This window comes from Anopheles coustani, chromosome 2 (genome assembly GCF_943734705.1).
Source record: "Anopheles coustani chromosome 2, idAnoCousDA_361_x.2, whole genome shotgun sequence".
In the NCBI taxonomy this organism is placed as follows: domain Eukaryota; kingdom Metazoa; phylum Arthropoda; class Insecta; order Diptera; family Culicidae; genus Anopheles; species Anopheles coustani.
Window position 1 is genome coordinate 86,996,831 of NC_071289.1, and position 20,620 is coordinate 87,017,450.

Here is a 20,620-nt window from a genome sequence, read left to right on the forward strand (position 1 = left end):
AAACCAACAATGCTGAATTTCAAAAGAGCTAAAATGGAACCGAATAATTTCTATTTACGGTAAAAAGCTGTCTTAATCTAAATATAGTATGTTTTTAGAAAAGGATAAAAGCACATTTTAAAACTTGTATCTTAAAAGTGCCACTTTGTGAAGAATTAAATGCGGCAGCAAAAAAGAGAGCTTTGTAAGCATACCAAAACCTAATAATACCCGAAGCTATATGCGTGTCGGACTATAGATCAGTGATTTAGATAAAAATATATTCAGCATTGTGGAAAATATGAAGTTTTATACTATAGTTTGCAGATAAACTCCTAGTTCAGTAGGCAAAGATATAGTAAGAAAAAGAATTCAGTGCAATGGGCTTACAAAATGTGATTTTTCTCCCAAATGTTCAGTGTTTTCAAACTAATTGAATGTTGGGTTCAACACTTCTTCAGCCTTGGTGTTGATTTTACTATTTACTTTAATTCTGTTAATTGGTTAGAGATGGCTTAGTAATAAAAATAACATAAACAAGAAATAAAACTAGGTATAAGAAAGAAAGCTTGCTTGTCACCAAGCAATGGGGGGGAAATATCGAATGAAGCAAAAACCAAATGAATAAAATGTCCCAAAAATATGTTGCGAACGGAAAAACCCCCATTCTTCCCCGCTTGTAGCAAAAGAGGGACGGCTCGGGGACCAAATGAAAGCATAAAATAAAACAAAGGCTGGGCACCGGTTAGTGGAAAAACATAAACATAAACTTTCACCGGTGGAGGGAAAGGCATGTCGGACGAGGATAAGTGTAAGGGTTCGATAGGGGGGGTAAGAAAACGGCACGGTATGGGGAACCGGTCGGCTCGGCACTTACCCAGATTCTCCGATGAGGCATTGATGTCGGTCACGCGAGGACACCGACCCGTCCGGCCACTGCCACCGCTCGGCGGCTTCGGATTTCCCGGGGAATGCAGCGACTGCGACTTGTGGCGCCGGATCGTAGGCAGCCGGGCCACGAACGACGCGTTGTGCTTGAAGCTCGAAGACGCCCGCCTAATAAGTGATTTATGATTCAGTCCATTGGTATCAGCACTTTTGAGGGATTATTTTTGATGTGTGCGTATATGGGTGTGCGTTTATTTGTTGTGTACGTAACATTTCCATTGTGTGTCAGAGTTATCGAAAAGTGTGCGTGTTGAATCGTGAGGTAAAACAAGGTGTAACAATAAATAGAAACCGTCGATCCACGAACCATTCGTAATGAGTTTCCGGTTGTCAGCAAACATTACGAGCGGTGTGATCGAGTATCGAGATCAAACGAAATATTTAAATATCGAAAACCAAATTCCAAATACATTACATCAAACAGGTAAGGGCAGGCAGAGGCAAACGGACAAAAGAAGACCGTGAGACAGAGGTTAGCGAAAGCACCGAAGCCACACGCACACATCACCAGAACACGTGGCAGGATTTAAATCGAATGAAACATAAACAACAAACCAGTGCAATACCCGCCACACAATACATTTCCAGAATAAAAATGACGTTAGGAAAACGAATTTTGTTTACAGCACAGCAACGAGGCACGTTGTTGCATCAAGCGGCGATAGAAAAATGGTTTTAAAAAATAGCATTTTCAAAAGGTTACGCATATTACGACAGTGAAGCCAAGCGCAAAAGCAACACGATTATGTTAATATAGAAAGCGTGGTGCAAAACAGAAAACAAGAAAGAAAAAAAACATGACATAAATAAAATGTTGTGCAAATTTCCAACATGAGTTACAATGCCAACAATGGCGGCGTTGATGATGATGATGATGATGGTGATGATGAATGTCATATTTTCCAGGACGACGAAATAAAAACAGAAAACCGATGCAACGTTATCCGGAGGGTGTTTTCACATTTTCGTCACACGTTCCAAGGATCATGATGAGGCGATAGGTGTTGTCCATTTCCCGATCGTGATGAGTTCCACCGACGACGTCCCGTCCCGTCAGCAAATCGCCGTCGGTTGTGTACGCAGCCGGAAGCACACGTGTTATCGTGATGGACGGAAGTTCGGGGCCATACCGTCCACAAATGCAATTGATTTCCATTCGACACCAACGTGTGCGGGTCACGATGCGTTTTTAATGGGAGCACGTAAATGCCGCATATTTACATGCCGCGAGTTGTGTGTGTGTGTAACACCGAACCGCCGTCGACGGCGAGTGAACGATGAAAACATGCATTGCGACGGTGTCCACATAGGCAGGATATTTGGTGAAACACATAGAGTGCGCAAACGGGAAAACGGAACAAAACGCCGCCGATTGATTGATGACGTGATGGAAGCGTATGATCGCGCGGCGCAAACAACAGTAAAGCGTACACATAGGGAACGGAAAATAAAAGTTGAAGAAAATAAAGAAAAGGAAATTAATTGAAAATGAGCTGCGAGCTGATGAACTGAATGAATAAGGATCTTATATGATAGGGAAAATATATCGGAAAATATATATGTTGCTCCAAACATACACGTACTTTGGCAAATACCAAGAGAAGTTCCTTAAATTGCTGAAAATCGAAGCCAATACTTATTGATTGGGTGATGTATTGGATTAAAATAAGGAAAGCGAGACGAAAAAACTAACTATACAAACATGATTTTGACACTTTAACTTATGGTAGAGTCTGTTCGATGAATATATTAAATAAATTACATTTTTTAAACCGTATCAAAAGAGAATGTATAAAATAAACAAATGCATGCAGTCTTCTTTACATTTCTTGTCAATGCGGAACACTTTTCAGTGCAGTAAAAATAACCATAGAAAACGGAACAATCACGGACCCTTTGGCCAAGCTGGCAACGAACATCATCAGCGTCAGCAAGGACTGAAGTGGAATTACGTGACACGGAAAAAATCGGCGGAAGGGCCGAGACATCTGGCAGCCCAAGACCGTCGGTTGATCTTGCACTTCCCAGCTCCACGAACCGGAAGGAATCGTCAAGAGTGATGGCTTTCCTTCACTATAACTTCATCACATTTGCATACGGTGACAATTAAAGGGCTTCCTCCGAGCGGAAGCTGTGACCCGAGCAGGTGATATTTTTGCATTCTATTTTCCGTTGTACAAACACTATTACTTTCCATTTATTATGTCCTACACTCTGTACAGGAAGTGCACTCTGCCCGTTCGGTCGCTTTAGTTCGAAAGCGCAAGCACCCGATCAGCATGAATTAAATTTAATACGGAAAACACAAGTTACAATGTCGTGACTAATGGCAAACGAACACATGTAGATGCAAATGTTTCCACTTCGCTTACTTAATACCATGCCCATTTACGTAAACGGGTATGACATCGAGCATGAGAAACCAGGAATTGGGTTTAACCATTCCGACGAGTTTTTAAAATATTTCTATTAAATAACTAGACATAGTTCCATTTTTTAGAACTACAGTGACCGGCAGGGAAAAGTGCCCACTTCGAATTTTGTTGATTTTCGCTCAATATTTTTTTCTCAACCCAACTAAATATACTGCAAGTATTTTTCGTAAATTGTCTAACATATTTCATATAAGATCCACTAATGAGTAAGCGAAAACAAACATATTTTGATTTCGTGAAAAAAATAATAAAAAAAAGTATCTAAAAAAAACAGTGACATGGAAAAGTGCCCACTTTGAAATTTCGAGTTTTGCATAATTTTTTCCATTGAGGGCCAACCAATTTATTGTGTTTTAATATTTTTTAGGTTTGTTAGCACCATTTCTGATGTTTATACATGTATGATCACGTGTTTAATTCATGTTTGGTTGTTGATATACAATTTGTTAATATCAGGTTTTGGTATCTAATTAATTTAAGTGTTTCAAGAAATTATATTGCATAAAATATGTTTTATGACACTCATTTACATTAAAGTAATTCACTCAAAGCACGAAATCCACAAGGCAGCGGTAGGAAAAATCACAATGAAATTTTAAACGTAGGCGGATCGCCCTGGTAGGGGAGACATGTGCAAAACAGATGCACGCATGGACACTAAGATCATTCGTGAGATCAAAAAAATCCAAAAGTAACTGTCAGAGAGGTCATGGAAACACTTCACTCATCAGTTTTCGAAAGAACTATCCGTCGTCGGCTTGTTGCATACGGGTTACAGAGCAGACTTGCTAGGAGGCTTCTTTATATGAGCATGACCAATAAGGCCAAGCGTCTTAAGCTCGCTGAGGAACATGCTGCTATGCCTCTAGAGTACTGGAAAACGGTTCTGTGATGTAACCAATCAAAATTTGAACTTTTTAATCGAAGATGGCATGAACGTATACAGCGCAGATCGAAGGAGGCAATGCTGCAGGTTCGCCACATCCAGGGCACAGTATGCCATGAAGGAGGCAATATGGTGTTCTGGGGGTGTTTTTCGTCCGGTGGGGTGGGGGGGGGGGGGGGGAGGAGCCTTGGGAACATTAACGGTGTTAAAACTGCAGATTACAACATAAACATCCTGCAACAAAATCTGGAGATTTCACTGATCCTGACGCGGGCCTTGAAGAGAGCACACAACGACCAGGACAACGACCCAAAACATACTGCCAAGAAGACGAAGGCTTTCTTCCGGTCTTGCCGTATAAAACTTTTGGAATGGCCTCCTCAGAGCCCGGATCTTAACCCGATTGAGAATTTGTGGGCAATTCTTGATTCCAGGGTGAACAAGACTGGTGTTTCAAACAAAAATCAATATTTTGAGGCTCTTTTGCGCGCTTGGGATGAATTAAATCCCGTACACCTTAAAAACCTAGTGCAGAGCATGCCAAAGCGCCTTGCACAAGTGCTAAAAGCTAAAGGAGGGCACATTAAATATTAAGATGTATTTATTATTATTTGTTTTTATGTATATTAATAAATAGCCTTAGTGGGCACTTTTCCATGTCACTGTTTTTTTAGACACTTTTTTTTATTATTTTTTTCTCGAAATCAAAATATGTTTGTTTTCGCTTACTCATTAGTGGATCTTATATGAAATATGTTAAACAATTTACGAAAAATACTTGCAGTATATTTAGTTGGGTTGAGAAAAAAATATTGAGCGAAAATCAACAAAATTCGAAGTGGGCACTTTTCCCTGCCGGTCACTGTATATTCGAAAGTGTTTGAAAAACAAACTCAGATTAAGTTCGTTGAGCAGATCGTGCGTACTTTTCGATATTATGAATTTTCCTTCTGAAACATTACAACTGATTATGAGTTTTAGATTAAAGTTTTACAGAAAAAACCTACGAAAATCTAACTTTACATTTTTACAAATTGAAAGCCATACAGATAGTAAAAGTAAATCGCTCTCTCGAGTGATCTACAAATATTTAATACTAAGAAAAGACAAATTAGAAGTTCATTTTAGATAACCAAGTTGACTAATCGAATGTTAAAGTGTGTACAGTTTTCTAGTAAGTAGAAAGTTGGCTGAATAATTACTAAAAGCTCAAATAAATATCTGCATCTATGAACAGTTTAAGTATAAGCATATTAAGAGAAAAACATTCAAGAACGACAAATTGCGAAACGTCACAGAACCGCGAAGAACCCAGCTCGCCAGGAAACTGATTTTGAAATACATACTTCTAGCAAGCGAGTAGATAAGAGAGCAGCCTTTTTGCCTTAATTCAACTGTTTCAAACCAACGGGATGCAGTTGTATAGATAGGTTAAGAATGATCGTTGAAACGAGGAGAAGTGAAACCGAACTGTAAGGTGCAGTTTGCACGAGAAACACAAACACTAGGCTAGGTAACAGGAACGCTATGAACAGCAGCCATGGCAAGGACAGTGCGAAGTTGCTATCCTCTGAAAAGAGTGAACTGTAGAGCACAGAGTACGTTCTATGGCCATAGAAAACCAAACGCGGTAAAGCTTACAAGAAAAAAAAACTCTAGACAAACTCTGTACTGGCTGTAAGTTTGGAATTAAATATCCAATAGCAAGGCATCGGAAAGAGTTTTAAGGAGTTTTTACTTTACTGTCTATTGTGGTGTCTTGTGTTTCTAGCTATTACGTCTCTACAAATTGTAACCGACCGGAAGAGACGGCTGGGTGACGGTGGAAAACACTTACGCTGCGCTGGTCGAGGCGGCCAGTTTTTCTGCGGCCTCCAGCTTCGATCTTGTGCGCCGAGTGGTTCCGAAGGGAGCGTTCGTAGGGAAAAGGAATCAAATGGCGAGCCGCAGGTATGGTCGAACGTAGTCATAAAACGGACCGAGTTGAAAAGGTAGAAAACCGTCGCAAATTTGCAACGAAATGCATCCGTTAGTTGTTTGAAATGGGTATTGTTTCGTTTCGAAACACACAGTTTGATTGCATTCCCAGAAGAAAGAAGATTTTAAATGAAAGAAATAAGTTTGGAAAAATGAGAAATTTAACAAAATAGAGTAAAATCATTCGATTCAAACCTATTCCTTGGCACTAGTTCTAGAGATCATATACTGGTAAATAGATTTGATAGTGAAAACAAGCGATCATTCATCAAAACAGTTCGATCTACTACATTTGAAAGACGACTAACATGGCGTGGTGTCATTTGGTACCTTTAACAAACACACATTTTTATGATTTTGATTCGTTGAACCCAAATTGTTCAAGTGCGTAGTGCTACTTCCATTAGAAAGTACTTCCACGAATGGAAACACTTTTCTTTTTTTGTTATTTCAGTGCTTTCTCTTCAAACGTGATGGCTCTATTAGCACCTTTGGACAACTTCCGAGGCTTGTGGCTGGAAAGTGCCCAGTTACATAGAATGCAGACAAACAATGGGAGTGAAGAAGAAAAACAAACTTCAAGCAACGACACAAGACTCGAACAAGATGCAAACATTACCAAAAGAGCGAGACAGTGGAAGTAGAACAGATACAAAAAACCGAAAGAGCTTAAGAAAGTGGGCAAGGAAGACGTAAACCCAACGCTGTTTTAATTATAATTGATTGCTTTTCAGTAGCGAACGACGAGAGATGAATGATTAAACAAACTTTTTAAAAACGGGAATCTCGCTGAAGGTGGAAAAGATACCATGCCCAGACCGGGACAGCTACCAACTATCACAACACCGGGGAGACAACGACATACTTTAAGATAGGAAAGAAACTGTACCTCGACCAGTTGGGTCAAACAAGAGTCGTAGTGAGTGTCAACTTCAAGAAATTCTATGGTGCCATGCAAATAGTCAAGATGAAAAGTAGATCGAAAAGATGGTAAAACAGAACGTGTCAAATGGGGGATAGAAGAATGGAAGAGAAAGAGGGACAGAGAAAGAGAGAATGAAAGTGAAAGATAGAGAGAGAGATACGATGCGAGGAGGGAAAAAACGTAGAGAGGGACGACAAAAAGGCACAATGTCGGAAAAAACAATGTCCAAGAGAATTTAAATTAATTTTCACCAAAATGTTGGAAAAATGTGACATGACCGAATCTGCGCTGAGAAAACTATCTCTCAAATGGAACGTTTTTATATGAACTTACGCTCGAGGTTCAAAGTCAAATGAGTGCATGATATTCTTTTAAACTTACTTTCTTATTGTCATAAGCCAAACAAACTGGTGCACGACAATCAAGAAAGATGAAACAATTTTATGCTCATTCGCTTCGCTTAACACCTAATGGGTTCGCAGGGGAAAATGCATGCAGCATACTGCAACGAACTGCACACAATAGATGCACACTCTCCTACGTTCCCTTTCATTTCCCGCTTGTTTCATTCGTCTTTCACGATGACTCGGTTGGAGAAATGGTACCATTTCGTTGCTCTATAATTAAAGCACAATTCATCGTGCTGTCCTTGCGAAACCTGCGGAGGGCACTTTGGTGTAATGAAACATTTTCTTCCTCGAATGCGAGAATGCGAGAAACGTTAATACGGTGCTAGGTACTATTATTATTTCACCGGATAGAGTTGTTCTGGGAACGAGAGTGTTGCAATAGGATAAAGGTCTCGTGCCTTGATACGTAAATAAAAACAAATACCCAGTCTCGGGCGACTCTGACGAGAGAAATTTTCCGTAGATTAAATGGTGGTAATTTTCACATGGCCTTCTGTGTCGAAACTATGTCAAAGGTACGCAAGGGAGTTCCAATAAACTAACATGTACTATAGTAAATGTAAGTTTTCCCAACCTAAACACTTTATATACCGGCGTTTACAAACTGTTTATTTACCTTAGGCAAAGTTGTACAAAACTTCCAATCCCATCAAGTACATGTATTTGCAACGCTCAACGGTAATTTCCAATTATCTTATCATGTTTAAATCTAAGAATTTGAGATTTAACTTCTGTTAAAAAACCAAACAAAACAAATCAATTGTTTAACTATTTTTCTTACTATAAACTTTTGTAATTTAGCTTGAAACTACTCTTTGATTGATGAAACGTCTTACATCTCACCCTCTGTATAGATTTGTGAATAGTAAAGTAAACTACATGTTGAAACCTGTTGAAAATACGACAAACGGAATGCTATGTCTAATACACAGTTTCAACTAAAACTGATTCTTCCTCAGGCAAAGGTATAAAAGAATCTGCTTCGTAAAAATAAACCTAATTTCTAAAGCGACAAGGCTCAAAGTTTCTAAAATCGTATAAACAACAACAACATTTCTAAAGCGACCTAACTAACATCCACCCTTTGCCTTTTTGTGGGAAAATCAATCAAAACGTGGTTTGTTGGAACAATTAAGTTGCAGTTGTTTGAATAATTTTGTGTAACGCTGTCTCGAACGAAGTCATGCTATAAAATTACGCTTGGCGTAAGAAACGACGGTTTTTAGTGTCACCCAAACCGACACGGTGGTCAGCACGAAATGATTTAGGAATTTGCCTTACGGTGGCGCTCATCATCAGAAAACCTTCCTCGCCTCCGTTGTGACACAAAATGCGCCATCGTTCGCCAAAATAGTCATCATCGCCGCTCGCCGTTCGAGCCCATCTCATTATGATGCAATTACAGTGGCATTTGTGTCTTGGTTTTGTACCCTTCAACTCGCGGATCCACCAACCCCAACCGACCCTCGCAGAAGATTTGGCGCTCGGCTAACGAACCACTTTAGCAAATTGAAGTTGAAACGATCAAATAATGCTGTTGACAGCTTCTGCGGTAAAGTGGTGGCGCGGTTTTGGCTTAGAGAAAAGCTTTCTGCAGCCGTTCATGCTGTCCACCACCTTTTCCTTGCTTCATTCGTCAAGCTGCGAGTGACGCTTAAGAAATGGGTTTCCACTCTTTTTTTGGTGTGTGCTTGTATGTGCTGTCTCCGCAGCAAATTGTAGAAAGGGGAATTTTCTTCTGCCATGGTGGACATTATTAAAGGCCCTTCCTCGGTTCGTTCCATTTCGCTTTTGGAATTTGAAAGTAAATGGAACGCACGCGCTTGGTCGGGATAATAAATTCCACTTCCACGCCGAAGACTCGCTGGCGGTGCATTGCTAAATAGGGGCCCATTAATTCTTCGCCAGCCCCGAGGCCAGTAGCACATTAAGGGAAGGAATTTTCACGTCACAACTTCGCTCCGCTGCATTAACTGCATCAATCGGGGTGGCGAGGGCTGGATTCGGAAAGTCGCACAGCTGGCCAAGCGCCGAAACAACCCACAATCGATCGCTGAAGCCATAAAAAGCAGCTGGCACAATTTATAAAACCACCATCCGGAAAACCCCTTTTACCTACAACACACCGAACACAAAAACATCCGAGGACATGCCTTGGCGTGGGGCGATCGGGACATCCCGGGAAAAACGGGAAAATTCATCACGCGTCACGGACTGGCATGGGACGAAATAGTTTTCGCTGAAGGATGGCAGCCAAGCTGGAAAACTCAATCCAAGTTTTTCACACATGACTCGCAAGCACGTTCCGGGTGGCAAGTTTATTGCCGGAGCGGGTACCGCTTTGTTTGCGCCGTCCCGAGGCGATCGTCGTCCACCCGGTAGCGACTTTACACAGGCGCCCATCGGGTGGAAAAACTTACTTCAACAAATTCAATTAAAACCATCCGGTGGGAGTGTTTTTTTCTCGCTTTTTTGTTTGCTTGGTGTTTTTTTTTTTGCTACACGGCATTTTCCTCATTCCATCGGAGGCTTTTACATTCCCACCCCGTCTCGGATGTGGCACCATTGCAAACATTGTCACGAACTTGCCGGGTTCATTAGCATAATTGTCATTATCTGTCCTGAATCCAACATTCGCATATTGTTTCGTCCTGGACAATCAATCCCTTCAAAACGACAAATTCAAACTTGAAAAGAAAAAATAAAGCATATGTTGAAAACTAGATTGAAGATATGAATTATTGTCTTCACGGGAAAAATCCCGTGTTGGCTGGATACTTAAAGATCCGTATCAGAAGAAAAAGATTTCAAACTTTCAACTTTAACTTTCCGTTACAGTGTTAACCACAAACAAAGTATTATGCACAAAGTAAATACAGTTGCATGAAGGTAACGAAACGGAATTAAAATAACTTGACTGCTTTTGATGATGAACAATGATGAGAAAATGCCTATATTCAAAATGATTTTGATAAAAACCAAGTTGCAACTCAAACAGTTCATTTAAATTCATGAAGAGGGATAGTATGGTTGGTTTAACGCTATAATATTCCACTTTGTATGTTGTTGCGTTGAAAACAAAGTTACAATTTCAAAAATTCCCTGCACATGCCACCCCGCGGTGTACATTTGGGATTATTACCCTGCAAATGGAACTCAATATACCGCTCCAACGCATCCCAGCCGAAGCCGGTGAGCGGTATTTTGCTGAAAACGATATAAAATGGTTTCCCGAGCAGCACAATTGTGATCATTCCAAGACGGAAAAGTTGCTCCACACACAGGCGGTCCCGACATCGTCGTTCTTCCCGCGGTGCGCCCGGAAATGTAGGCTTTTCACGAAGCCGCGTCTGGGCCGCTTCCCGCCCGGCACCGGGAAGGAAATTCAATTCGCTTATTCATCAGACGTCGCCCAGACGGGGCAGAAGATGAAGCAAGGCAAGACAACACATTCCGCAACCGGCAGCTGTGCGTCCCCGGAAGCTGTGCGAAAGATAGATTCACGTCGGTCGGGTAGGTCCCGGTTTCGTGACGATCCACTTCTCAGCTATACCCGTGCCCTCGTACACAAAGGATCCGAAAGACCGCCCGGCTGTACCGGAATCCGGCCTGATGGGGATAGAAAATAATTTCCCACTAATTACACATTTCCCAATTAGATTGGGTGCGCCGCCGGCGGCCACCTAATGCTCGTCTTCCGGTGCGTTTTCCATGCTGTCACTGGGAGGCACGCGTGTATGCCTCGGATCTGTGCGTTTGTGTGTGTGCCCGATCCATGATATGACCCCGGAGATAAGCGTTGTTGCTTCGTGCGTTACGAGCACGCACCGGAGATAGACAGCTGTTCTAATGGAGTGTCGGTTGTTGGATGGTTTTGCTCCTGACGGTCGTGTTCCGCACTTTGACAGCGAACAAACCGATGTCCATCGGAATCGGAGCCCTGAACATGATACGCGGTACGGTCGGAAGTTAGTGTCATTCACACTTCCGGTTAACACTCGGAATTGTATTTCAACCCGTTACAATAATTAATGCGAGCTTCTATGTGAAGCCTTTTTTTTTTTAAATCGCTTGAATAAAGGGGTAATGGAAAGTGGCTCGCAATAATGCCGGCTCGCATCGCATTATATGGCACAACTTTTCCGATGGCTTTGCTACCCCCCTTTGCGCCCGTGTGCCCGAAAAGTTCCATCGCAGCTTCGCACTTTCATAACAGCTTCAATTATTCAACGGAACCCGATCGCCGGCTCGCTGTCGGAAGCAATCAGTACATTATCGGCGAAACATCCGCGGCGCCATGGCCCGTTTCGGTCCGCTTGTTTGTGTTATGATGAACATATTTTACGCCCGCCGCTATTGCCGCTATGTTGTTATGCCCGGCTGCGCAGGTGGCGGCCAAACGATGATTGGATCGAGACAGGACGAGAAAAAAAAAAGAAAGTATCTGCATCACTGGACCGGAAGGACCTTGGGGGCGCGCACGGGACTTCAGGAGGGCGAAAGGGGGACGGTTTTCGGTGGATTTTGTAAAGCATTTTTGATATTTTCCACCAATTCGCTTCCACCGCCGCTGGACGCCGGCCCCGACCGTCTCGACAGGAGTTATGCCGTTGAAAATCTTCAATGAAAAATTGATTGAAATTCTTCTTCCGCTGGAAGGATGATGATGGTGGAGAGCATCGCCCCAATACTTCGTGGCAGCGCCGGTTTATTGGAGGAAAACAAATGAATAAGTAAATATTTTTGCTGCCTTGCGAGGGATTCAAAAAGCGCTTACTCGCGCTCACCCTGCCACTATTTCCCGGTTGAAGGAGGTGTGTGCTCCCCCGTTCGATGTGAGCGTGTATTTGTATAATTTTTACCTTCTAGGAGATATGTTCACACACCGAAACAAACGAAAGCTCGCACCGAACGGAAATCGGAGGATTGGAGTTGCCTTTCTGTGATTGTTTGCCAAGCAGGGATCCTCTATCGGACGGCCATTTTGGGGGCAACGAGCCATGTGCTTGTGCGCAGTTTGTGTACACAAGCCAACGATTATGTGCTTAATATGGTGAGAGGCGGTAGATTTCCGTGTTGGTTCTTCCCTTTGCGCTGCACTAATGGGAAAGAAATCAAAACAAACACATTATGGATCAGCAATCCTTATCAGGGGAAAACCTCTTGCTCCTCGCAAAAGCATTGCGCCTTCCGACATATCTGCATGAGATTAGTTCTGTAGATCTTATTGAAAAGCTTTTATCTCTAATCCTTCCAAGATATCAGAGATGGAAATGAAAATCAACCCACTTAATTTTATGTTGTAAAACTATGATAATATACGAAAAATGTATAATTTTTAGGATGTCTTGGATTTTAAAGTAAATATAATAGTTTTCAATTATCTTAACAGACTTCTAACTAACGAAAATCGCTTAGGATGACACTTAGCACCGTTGACATTTTTCAATACCATTCGGTGGAAACAAATGGCATAACGAAATTCAACTAAGGCTCAGTTGCTGAGCACAGCAATAGTTGAATATTCAAATCAAATCTAGACACCAGACTGTCAAAGTATCTTCCCTTTTCGCCAACCCTACGGTGGCCACATAAAGTTTGCTGACACGTGGCGTCTTCCGCGCACGTCATTATCAAGTAAGCAAACTTTGCTCTTACTACCACTTACACACTTTGCACATCCTCGACAAATTTGGGACTACTTTCAGCAGATTACCCACCGCAATCGATCAGTACGCTTTGCCTCGAAAAACCAACCGCCCCTCCATCGGGGCACCGAAGGGTATGCAAAAACTTTCGACACCGTAAGCGGAAAAACTGAGGCCAACAAAAAAAAATCAGGATCTGTTTTATCGTACCCGTCGATGTAGAAACTCTTTCCGATGCGAAGGCAAAACGCCTCACTGAACCAATATTAGTCTTCGGCTATGGGCAGGCAAGTGTGCGATTTTCTGGTCGTAAAATGGGCGGCCGAACCCTGGCTGGGGGGGAGGAAAAGTTTCCAAAGGGAAACCCTTGCGACCCAGCACCCGCAAGGCCGGCAGCAAACTGTCGACTTCACTCAAGCATCAGCTGCTAGACGCATTCATAATTCAATCCGAGAAGTGATTGACATGTTGAATCATGGTGCTGATGTTTCTGCTGAGGTCGGCAATGGACGGCATGCCGGCGTCAACTTTGAGGGCTTTAGACTTTTCCACCGGGATTTCCTCTCGCATCGCAAACCGGTGTTGACCATCTGCACGGGTCAACATCGGTCCCTGGTAGACATGACATATTTTACACTGCCACCGTCGTCCCGAATGTTTGCCAAATTCCGGCAGCGCATAGAGCAGAACGGTAAATAAGGAATATCGCCAATGTAAAACGCTTCCTTCTTTGAACGTCAGCGCGAGTGATTCGATCCATATCGGCCCCAGCACATCTTCTGGTGCTGACTGGTGATGTATCTATCCGGGAACCTGACCATTCCGAAACTACGTTCGAGTCCCGATGCGATTGATTGACGTGACAGATGCTCGTCTTGCGAACGAAGAGCAATCTTACTTCGTTCATTACAATAGTATGGTAGAGCAATCGTTTTAAAACAGTTTTTATACATTTCAAGGAGTGCGATAGTAGCATTAGAATATAAATTTTATCGAATCACTTCCCTCAAAAAAGATAGATAAACCTACAATTTTCCAAACAAAAATATGATAGTAAATTAATACATCATTCCACCGATAAGGCGATAAAGAAAATAAAAAAAACCAACAAAGTACAAGATATACGAAAAGGAATACGAAACATAGCCAAAAGATTGTTGGAAGAAACATCAAGTATGAAGAGGAAAACAACCGGCCGAGCATGGAGGTAGAATAACAGAGAGTAATCATACGAGGTGCACAAAAGAGACGACAAAACGAATATAGACACTTCCGTAAAGATCAACACAATTTTCTACTCCAAGAATGTGCAGTGGCAAATCAAATAAGAAATAATAAATATAGAAAAATCGTACAGCTCGCAGGAGGAGAGAAGATGATGATAGAATAACACGACAAATTTTACTCAGGCAGTCAAACGTTGCAGATACGTGTATGCTTGGCTAAACACATTCATCCAACCATCAGAGGACACAACACGGAGTAATAAACAGACACACGCACAAAAAACCAAGACAATGAAACACTGAGCAGCGGGACCAACCTTTCCGTGGCACTAGGGCACCTTCTAGCCAGAAGATAAATTTTTTGACCACGAAAGCTTTTTAATATACAGAGAATAATCGGAGTTGTCGTAATTTGGTTACAGATTAGTGTTTACATAAGCGGGAGTGAGTGTGTGTGTTGTTGGTAAGAAGAGAACCAATTGCTATCTAACGAAACTTGGTTTTGTGGAAACATTAGGGATAAATTTAGGGCAACTCCAAGCAGATTTGCAAGTTTGAGAACAAGTTTATTAGTTGGGTTTAATTCACTTAGCGATTAAGTGAATGCACAAGTTAATGCTGTTTAAGATGTCTTGTGGGTTAAAGTTGCCGCCACAGCTTGCCAAAAAGCTTACGGAGGAGAAACCGTACCCGAAGTCTCGCCACGACGAAGCAATATTCTCTCCCGGAACCATCGCTCATCCACAAATTGCTCCCTGTCCATCGATAAGCCCCACGCTTTGCCAAGTTAGGATAACAGGAAAGCAATAATATCCTTAATTAATAGCATCCGTTCGGCTATCGGTTACTTCTGGGAGCCCGTGTGTACCATTTCGCTGACACAGAGCCTTACGCAGACGGGCGAATGAGGCGACCCGACCTCCTGAATGTGGTAACTCAATCGCCCTTCACGACCCACGGTCCGAGAGTGTGGGAGGGAAAGGCGTTAAAAGTCAAGCAAGCGGTACTACTAATGACGGCTTGATGTGGCGCCGCCATAGTAGTAGCTTACTTCAAATGGCGCAGCCTGAGCACCGCCTGACAAGGGCTGACAGGGCTGACCCGATCGATCGATCGATCGATACCGCTGCTGATGCTGGCGGTTGAAAGGACACAAATGCTAACCCAACACTGCAAGGCAACACTTTAATTGATAGCAACCCACGACGAAGCGGTGGAAAAACAAAAGGACACTCTCCAAAGTGAACGGAAAGTTCCCCTTGTATGGCAATGGTGGCGATGGCGGAGGATAATGGAGAAGAGGCCAAAGGCAGTGTGTTGATATGTGAAAGCGCGTTCGGGTTCAAGCAGTTTTTGGGGAAACGGCTTGTGTAACGCCAAACCACCCACGGCCTTCCTTCGTTGAGGGAGTGCGAACCGGGAGGAGTAGGTCAAGGAGCAAAAAGCTATAGCTACCCCACCGACATTGGCCGTCACCTACACCAAAAACAGCCACAAACGGTGGTGATGGAAAAGTCTGCACACACGTCCACATTGTGAGGCGGCTAGTGGGTGGAATATGGAAAAACGGAAGCGAGTGGGAAAAATCGATGGATCTCGGATGTTTACCTAGCGCGAAAATTTTCCTTTTGGAAAAAAATACGGCATAAGGTTCCAATATGTACCGGTGGGGCGAAAAAGCAACCATCTGCGTTAAACTATAATTGTGAAAATAGTGTATCCTTTGAAATTTGTACATATAGCACATAGAGACTAAGACTTTGGACCATAGAGACCAAGATTTTGGAGTAAAATAAAATATTGGGGAATTCTTTCAGGTTGTTGGAACTTAACAGAACATTGTGTCCTTGGTTCGGAAACAAATTTGATTGATTTTTCGCTCATTCGGTGCACATTGGAACACTATCCCCTACACCCGCGGTAGACGATCTCGCAATGAAGTCTGCGCGTACTTTTAATGTCGCGGAGCCGGGGTGGTTTAAATCGATTTTTGCGTTACTACACTCAGGTCGAGCTCTCGAACGACTGTTACACAAAAACGAAGAAACAATAGGAGCATATGAGTATGAAAGAGAAGAAGAGAAAGAGACAGAGAAGGAGGTAGAAAGAGAAGAAAACAGTGGGTGAAAGCAGTGAGAGGGGGGTAGGGTGGTAGGAGGAAACACAGGGAACTTTAACAAAACGAAACCAGAGTCAAGAGCAAACATCGGAACCCAAGAGTAGGAAAAGTAGAAGAGTAAAAAGAGAAGTTGCGAAAACGATCGCAAAACGAAATTACCTATGGATATTCAAGCTTTCAAGGAGCATATCCCAGTAATCGGTTCTATATGATGTATAAACGAATACATAGAAAAGAATACAAGTTGTATAAATCATAATCAGTTCAGACGAGTAGGTTTCGCAGCGGGGGGCAACGAAGGCGTACACTTAGCATGGGGACGGCATATCGTAAGCTGTATGCAATGTTTTTGGGGAACTGTGTGGTTATAGCCCTTCGCTTTCGATTTTTTTTCGTTTTCAAATGATCAAAAGTTTGCAAATGGAATGGAAACAGAGGTGACAAACGAGGGCTCGAAGGGTGAGTAGTGGCTTAAAGTTGGCCGGTGTGACGTGATGGTGACAAAAATATGTTGGCTCGGAGGAAAAGTTTATAGTGAGATTAGTTTTTGCGTCGGTTGACTGTTCTAGCTAATGTAACGCGGCCAGCGTGATGGCGTTTAAGGTGAATGCTCAGAACTTTCCTGTCCATGGAGGAGTTTTGTAGTGTTTTATCGCTTTCCTTTAGCCACGTTCCTCTGTGCATTAGCAATCGATCGTGTCTCGCCTTGCGTGGACTTTTCAAAGCATATTTTCATAAAAGGTGACGGTGATTGATAAAAAAATGTTACAACGAAGGTGAAAGTTTGTGTGCACAACGGGAATGGCAAAAACAAATGGAACAGAAATCGTTCACCAGAAAACATTGCTGCCGGTTTGGCCCATCAAAGGGAGGGAGAATAAAAAGAAAAGACAAAGAACGATCAAACATAAAAAGAAACATTGAGAGAGTAAGAAAGAAGATAACCAATCGAGCAGCGAGAAGAAGGCACGTCGAGAGATCACAACATTTACGAAAAATGGCGGGCGCCTGACGATGGAAAACATCAATCGAAAAGACGTCGAGACACATATTTATATGTACATAAAGGGCAACAAGGGGGATGTACAAAGAATCTGTAAAACAGGTACAAACTGTCGATAAAAATGTACAGCGAACGGGCAAGTACGTTCAGAAGAGTTGAGAGTGAAGTAAGGGGAACAAATACATATTTCAAATGCGGTTGGTGGTGGTTCTCCATAAAATGAAGCGGGAGCCATTAGTTCTTTCGAAGAGGCAGCTCACAAAAATGTCAAATGGCCGCCCTTACATGATGGGCAAAGAGCCCTGCACCGATCGGGCGGGGATGATAACGAACAAAACCTTGGTCGAAAGTGGCCAAACAGGGGGTTGGTAATGAGCAACGTTTGAGTGGATGGAAGAAACGAAAAGGGAGGACGGTAGATAATGGTTTGTGTGAAGGAAAAACAAAACCAAAGGACCATCGGACCAAAAAGACGAACGAAACGGAACAACACAAATCGCGCAAGTGATGAAAGGATGCAGCAAAACATGATCCTCCGTGGGCTGCTGACAGAATGGATCAACCGCGAACGAAAAAAAAAAACGAAAACCGAACGAAAGTTTGACAGCTTCACATCCTAACCATGGATGTGTGGAAACCACACATTGCATTCTTCGAGGGGCATGGTATCAGTGTCGCTGGCGCACGGGAAAAATGACGATGCACATGGCCAAGGGTGTCAGTTTATGTGTGTGTGTGTGTTTGTGTGTTGTGTGCTCATGGTAGAGAGAAGGATTCCGCACGGGAATTTTCCGGTGCAGTGGCACCGAATGGATCCAACGGAGAAACAGCGCGGAAAACAGGGTGGAGGATTTAGAAAGCGAAAGAGGAAGATGAAGGAAAGTGAATGACATAGAAGGCGTGAAAGAAGTGAAGTGAGTGAAGAAAGGGGGGGAGGGCGGCATAGACAGAAATACAGACAGACAGACAGTCAAACAGAAAAGACGGGCGGTAGGGACGAACGGGCGGACGGACGGACGGACGGACACACAGGCAGGCAGGTTGTTGGGTGTACACATGCAGTATCGGAAACGGGAAGTACTTACGATGGCGGGGGCGATGGAAGAGGTACTTGATGAATTTTCCACGTCGCCTCGGACATCGAGTGCTCGTCGGCGGCGTAGCAGCGCCAGAGCGACTGTATCAGCGTCGCCGCCGGTTGCCGGCGTCGGATCATGTGCTTCTGTCGCTGCTGCTGCTGGACCTTCAGGGCGAACCCGCTGCCAAGGATGCCCTGTTTCGGGTGAGAAGAGGGAGAGAAAAGAAAAGAATGCATTGAATAAAAAAACTGCTCAGCGATAAGAGTTCCCTGTTGGTACATTTTGAACCTGGAGTAACATACATAAGCACCAGTAATTTCCATTACATACGCTCACACATACGCCTTTTAAAGGTTGCTCGCGTTCTACATAAGTCTAGCGGAAAACTGATTACTATTTCATCACATTGTCGATGGATGTAAAACCGGGATTCTGTGCTTCGTGCTTCAGGTAGAGTCTGTTAACCTGTCGTTCATGTGCTCTAAACCCCGTTAGAACAGTCGAAACAAAAGCTCTTTAACAACCACTAACCAAAAGAGCAGATTTACATTGGAACACTTTTGATGGTACACGAAGTTAAAAGAAACTAAGATTTCCCTAACAATTCATCCATATGATTGCATGTTAAGTGTTATTCTTTGAATATTACTAGAGGATAAGGTCTTTACGTTCCCCGGATGTTTTAAACATCGCTTATGGATATTATAACTAATTAACGAAAAGTAAGTTTTGATTACAAAATTATCGATCATTTATTAAAGTTGATTCACAAATAAAATTGTGAATTTTGACGCCTTTTCCAATACTTTAATTTATGAAATCAGAAATATTTGAATGCAAAGTAGCTAATCAAATCTACAAAAGTGTAAGCGCGGGCTATTTTTTTAAACCCAAACAGTTGACTATTTAAAATACTTAACCTTATGACTAGAAATAAGTTTCGCGTTGAAAAATGTGTAATCCAATGAAAGAAATTTAGAGTTGAACTTGTTTTAGACAACAGAAACAATTAAAATTACTTTCATTTTCCACAAAATGTTGAACACAGTTTGTCCTCTCCTTATCAATTGGCAATAAACGGCATTAAACTTTTATCTTACCTCCTTTTCATCTTTGTAACGCAACTTATCGATCGATTTTCAATTTTGAATCTTCGTGGCTTTAAATCAATATCGTTCACCAACACCGAAGATCCTGGCCAGGTACATAAAGTTGCCGACTCTTATCTACCTTTCTACCTTTCTCGCTGCTCGAGAACCGGTTACACTTTGCGGTCTTCAGGGTACCGTCTAGGTGTAGTACTAGGCACCTTCGGTGCTGCTCTCATGGTTCGAAAACTTTTCCCGTACAATAATTGACATAAATTGCGCTCCGAAAAAGGTTGCACTCCGGCAGTGTGAACACGATTGCGACACGACACGGCGAGCCGGGGATAGTGGGGAGTGGCGCGACAAGTGGCCCGGAAAGTGGTACAATGTGTGCAAAGATTTAACCTCTCAGCTCCTTAGCGCAGACTTTAGTGGTGCCGGTTGATGGGGACCCGAGCCGGAGCTGTGATGCTAGGTGTGGTGCTTCGAGTTGCTCCGAAACAGGGAGTTGTTGAAAGAAGCACAACTTGAGAGAAGTGTTTCAAATAGTGAGGGTCAAGAATGACGTGCTTTAAAAATATTATACACTTGGGAGGATGTCGTTCCAGCCCGCCGGCGGGTGAAAAGTGGAGTCTCGTTCCCGTTGCATTCAGAGCCCGAAGGGTGGGGGGGAGGGGGGGGCGAACCGGGACCGCCAGCATCATGAATTCCTAGGCAAGCTTCGGTGGCCTGCCGGCACTTTTAGCAAAGCGTATACCAAGTTTGAACGTGCCTTTCGCTTCGGGCATCCCATGGCTTCGCTTGGCCACGTGCTTGGAAAGTTTCGTTCGCTTTATGATGAAGGTTTCTATTTTGTGTTTTTTTTTTCGGGTAAGATATTTATTTGTTTTCTCCATC

General features: G+C 42.8%; 1 protein-coding gene across 1 annotated transcript in view; it reads right to left on the reverse strand.

The window, feature by feature from the left end:
* Positions 1-20,620, reverse strand: part of LOC131261893 (uncharacterized) — an 84,573-nt gene that overhangs the window by 47,896 nt on the left and 16,057 nt on the right. Inside the window, exons 7-9 of the mRNA XM_058263743.1 lie at positions 18,642-18,829; positions 6,086-6,133; positions 857-1,035 (exon numbers count right to left, since the gene is read on the reverse strand). Coding sequence (XP_058119726.1) covers positions 857-1,035; positions 6,086-6,133; positions 18,642-18,829 — 415 coding nt within the window. The remainder of the gene's footprint in view (positions 1-856; positions 1,036-6,085; positions 6,134-18,641; positions 18,830-20,620) is intronic.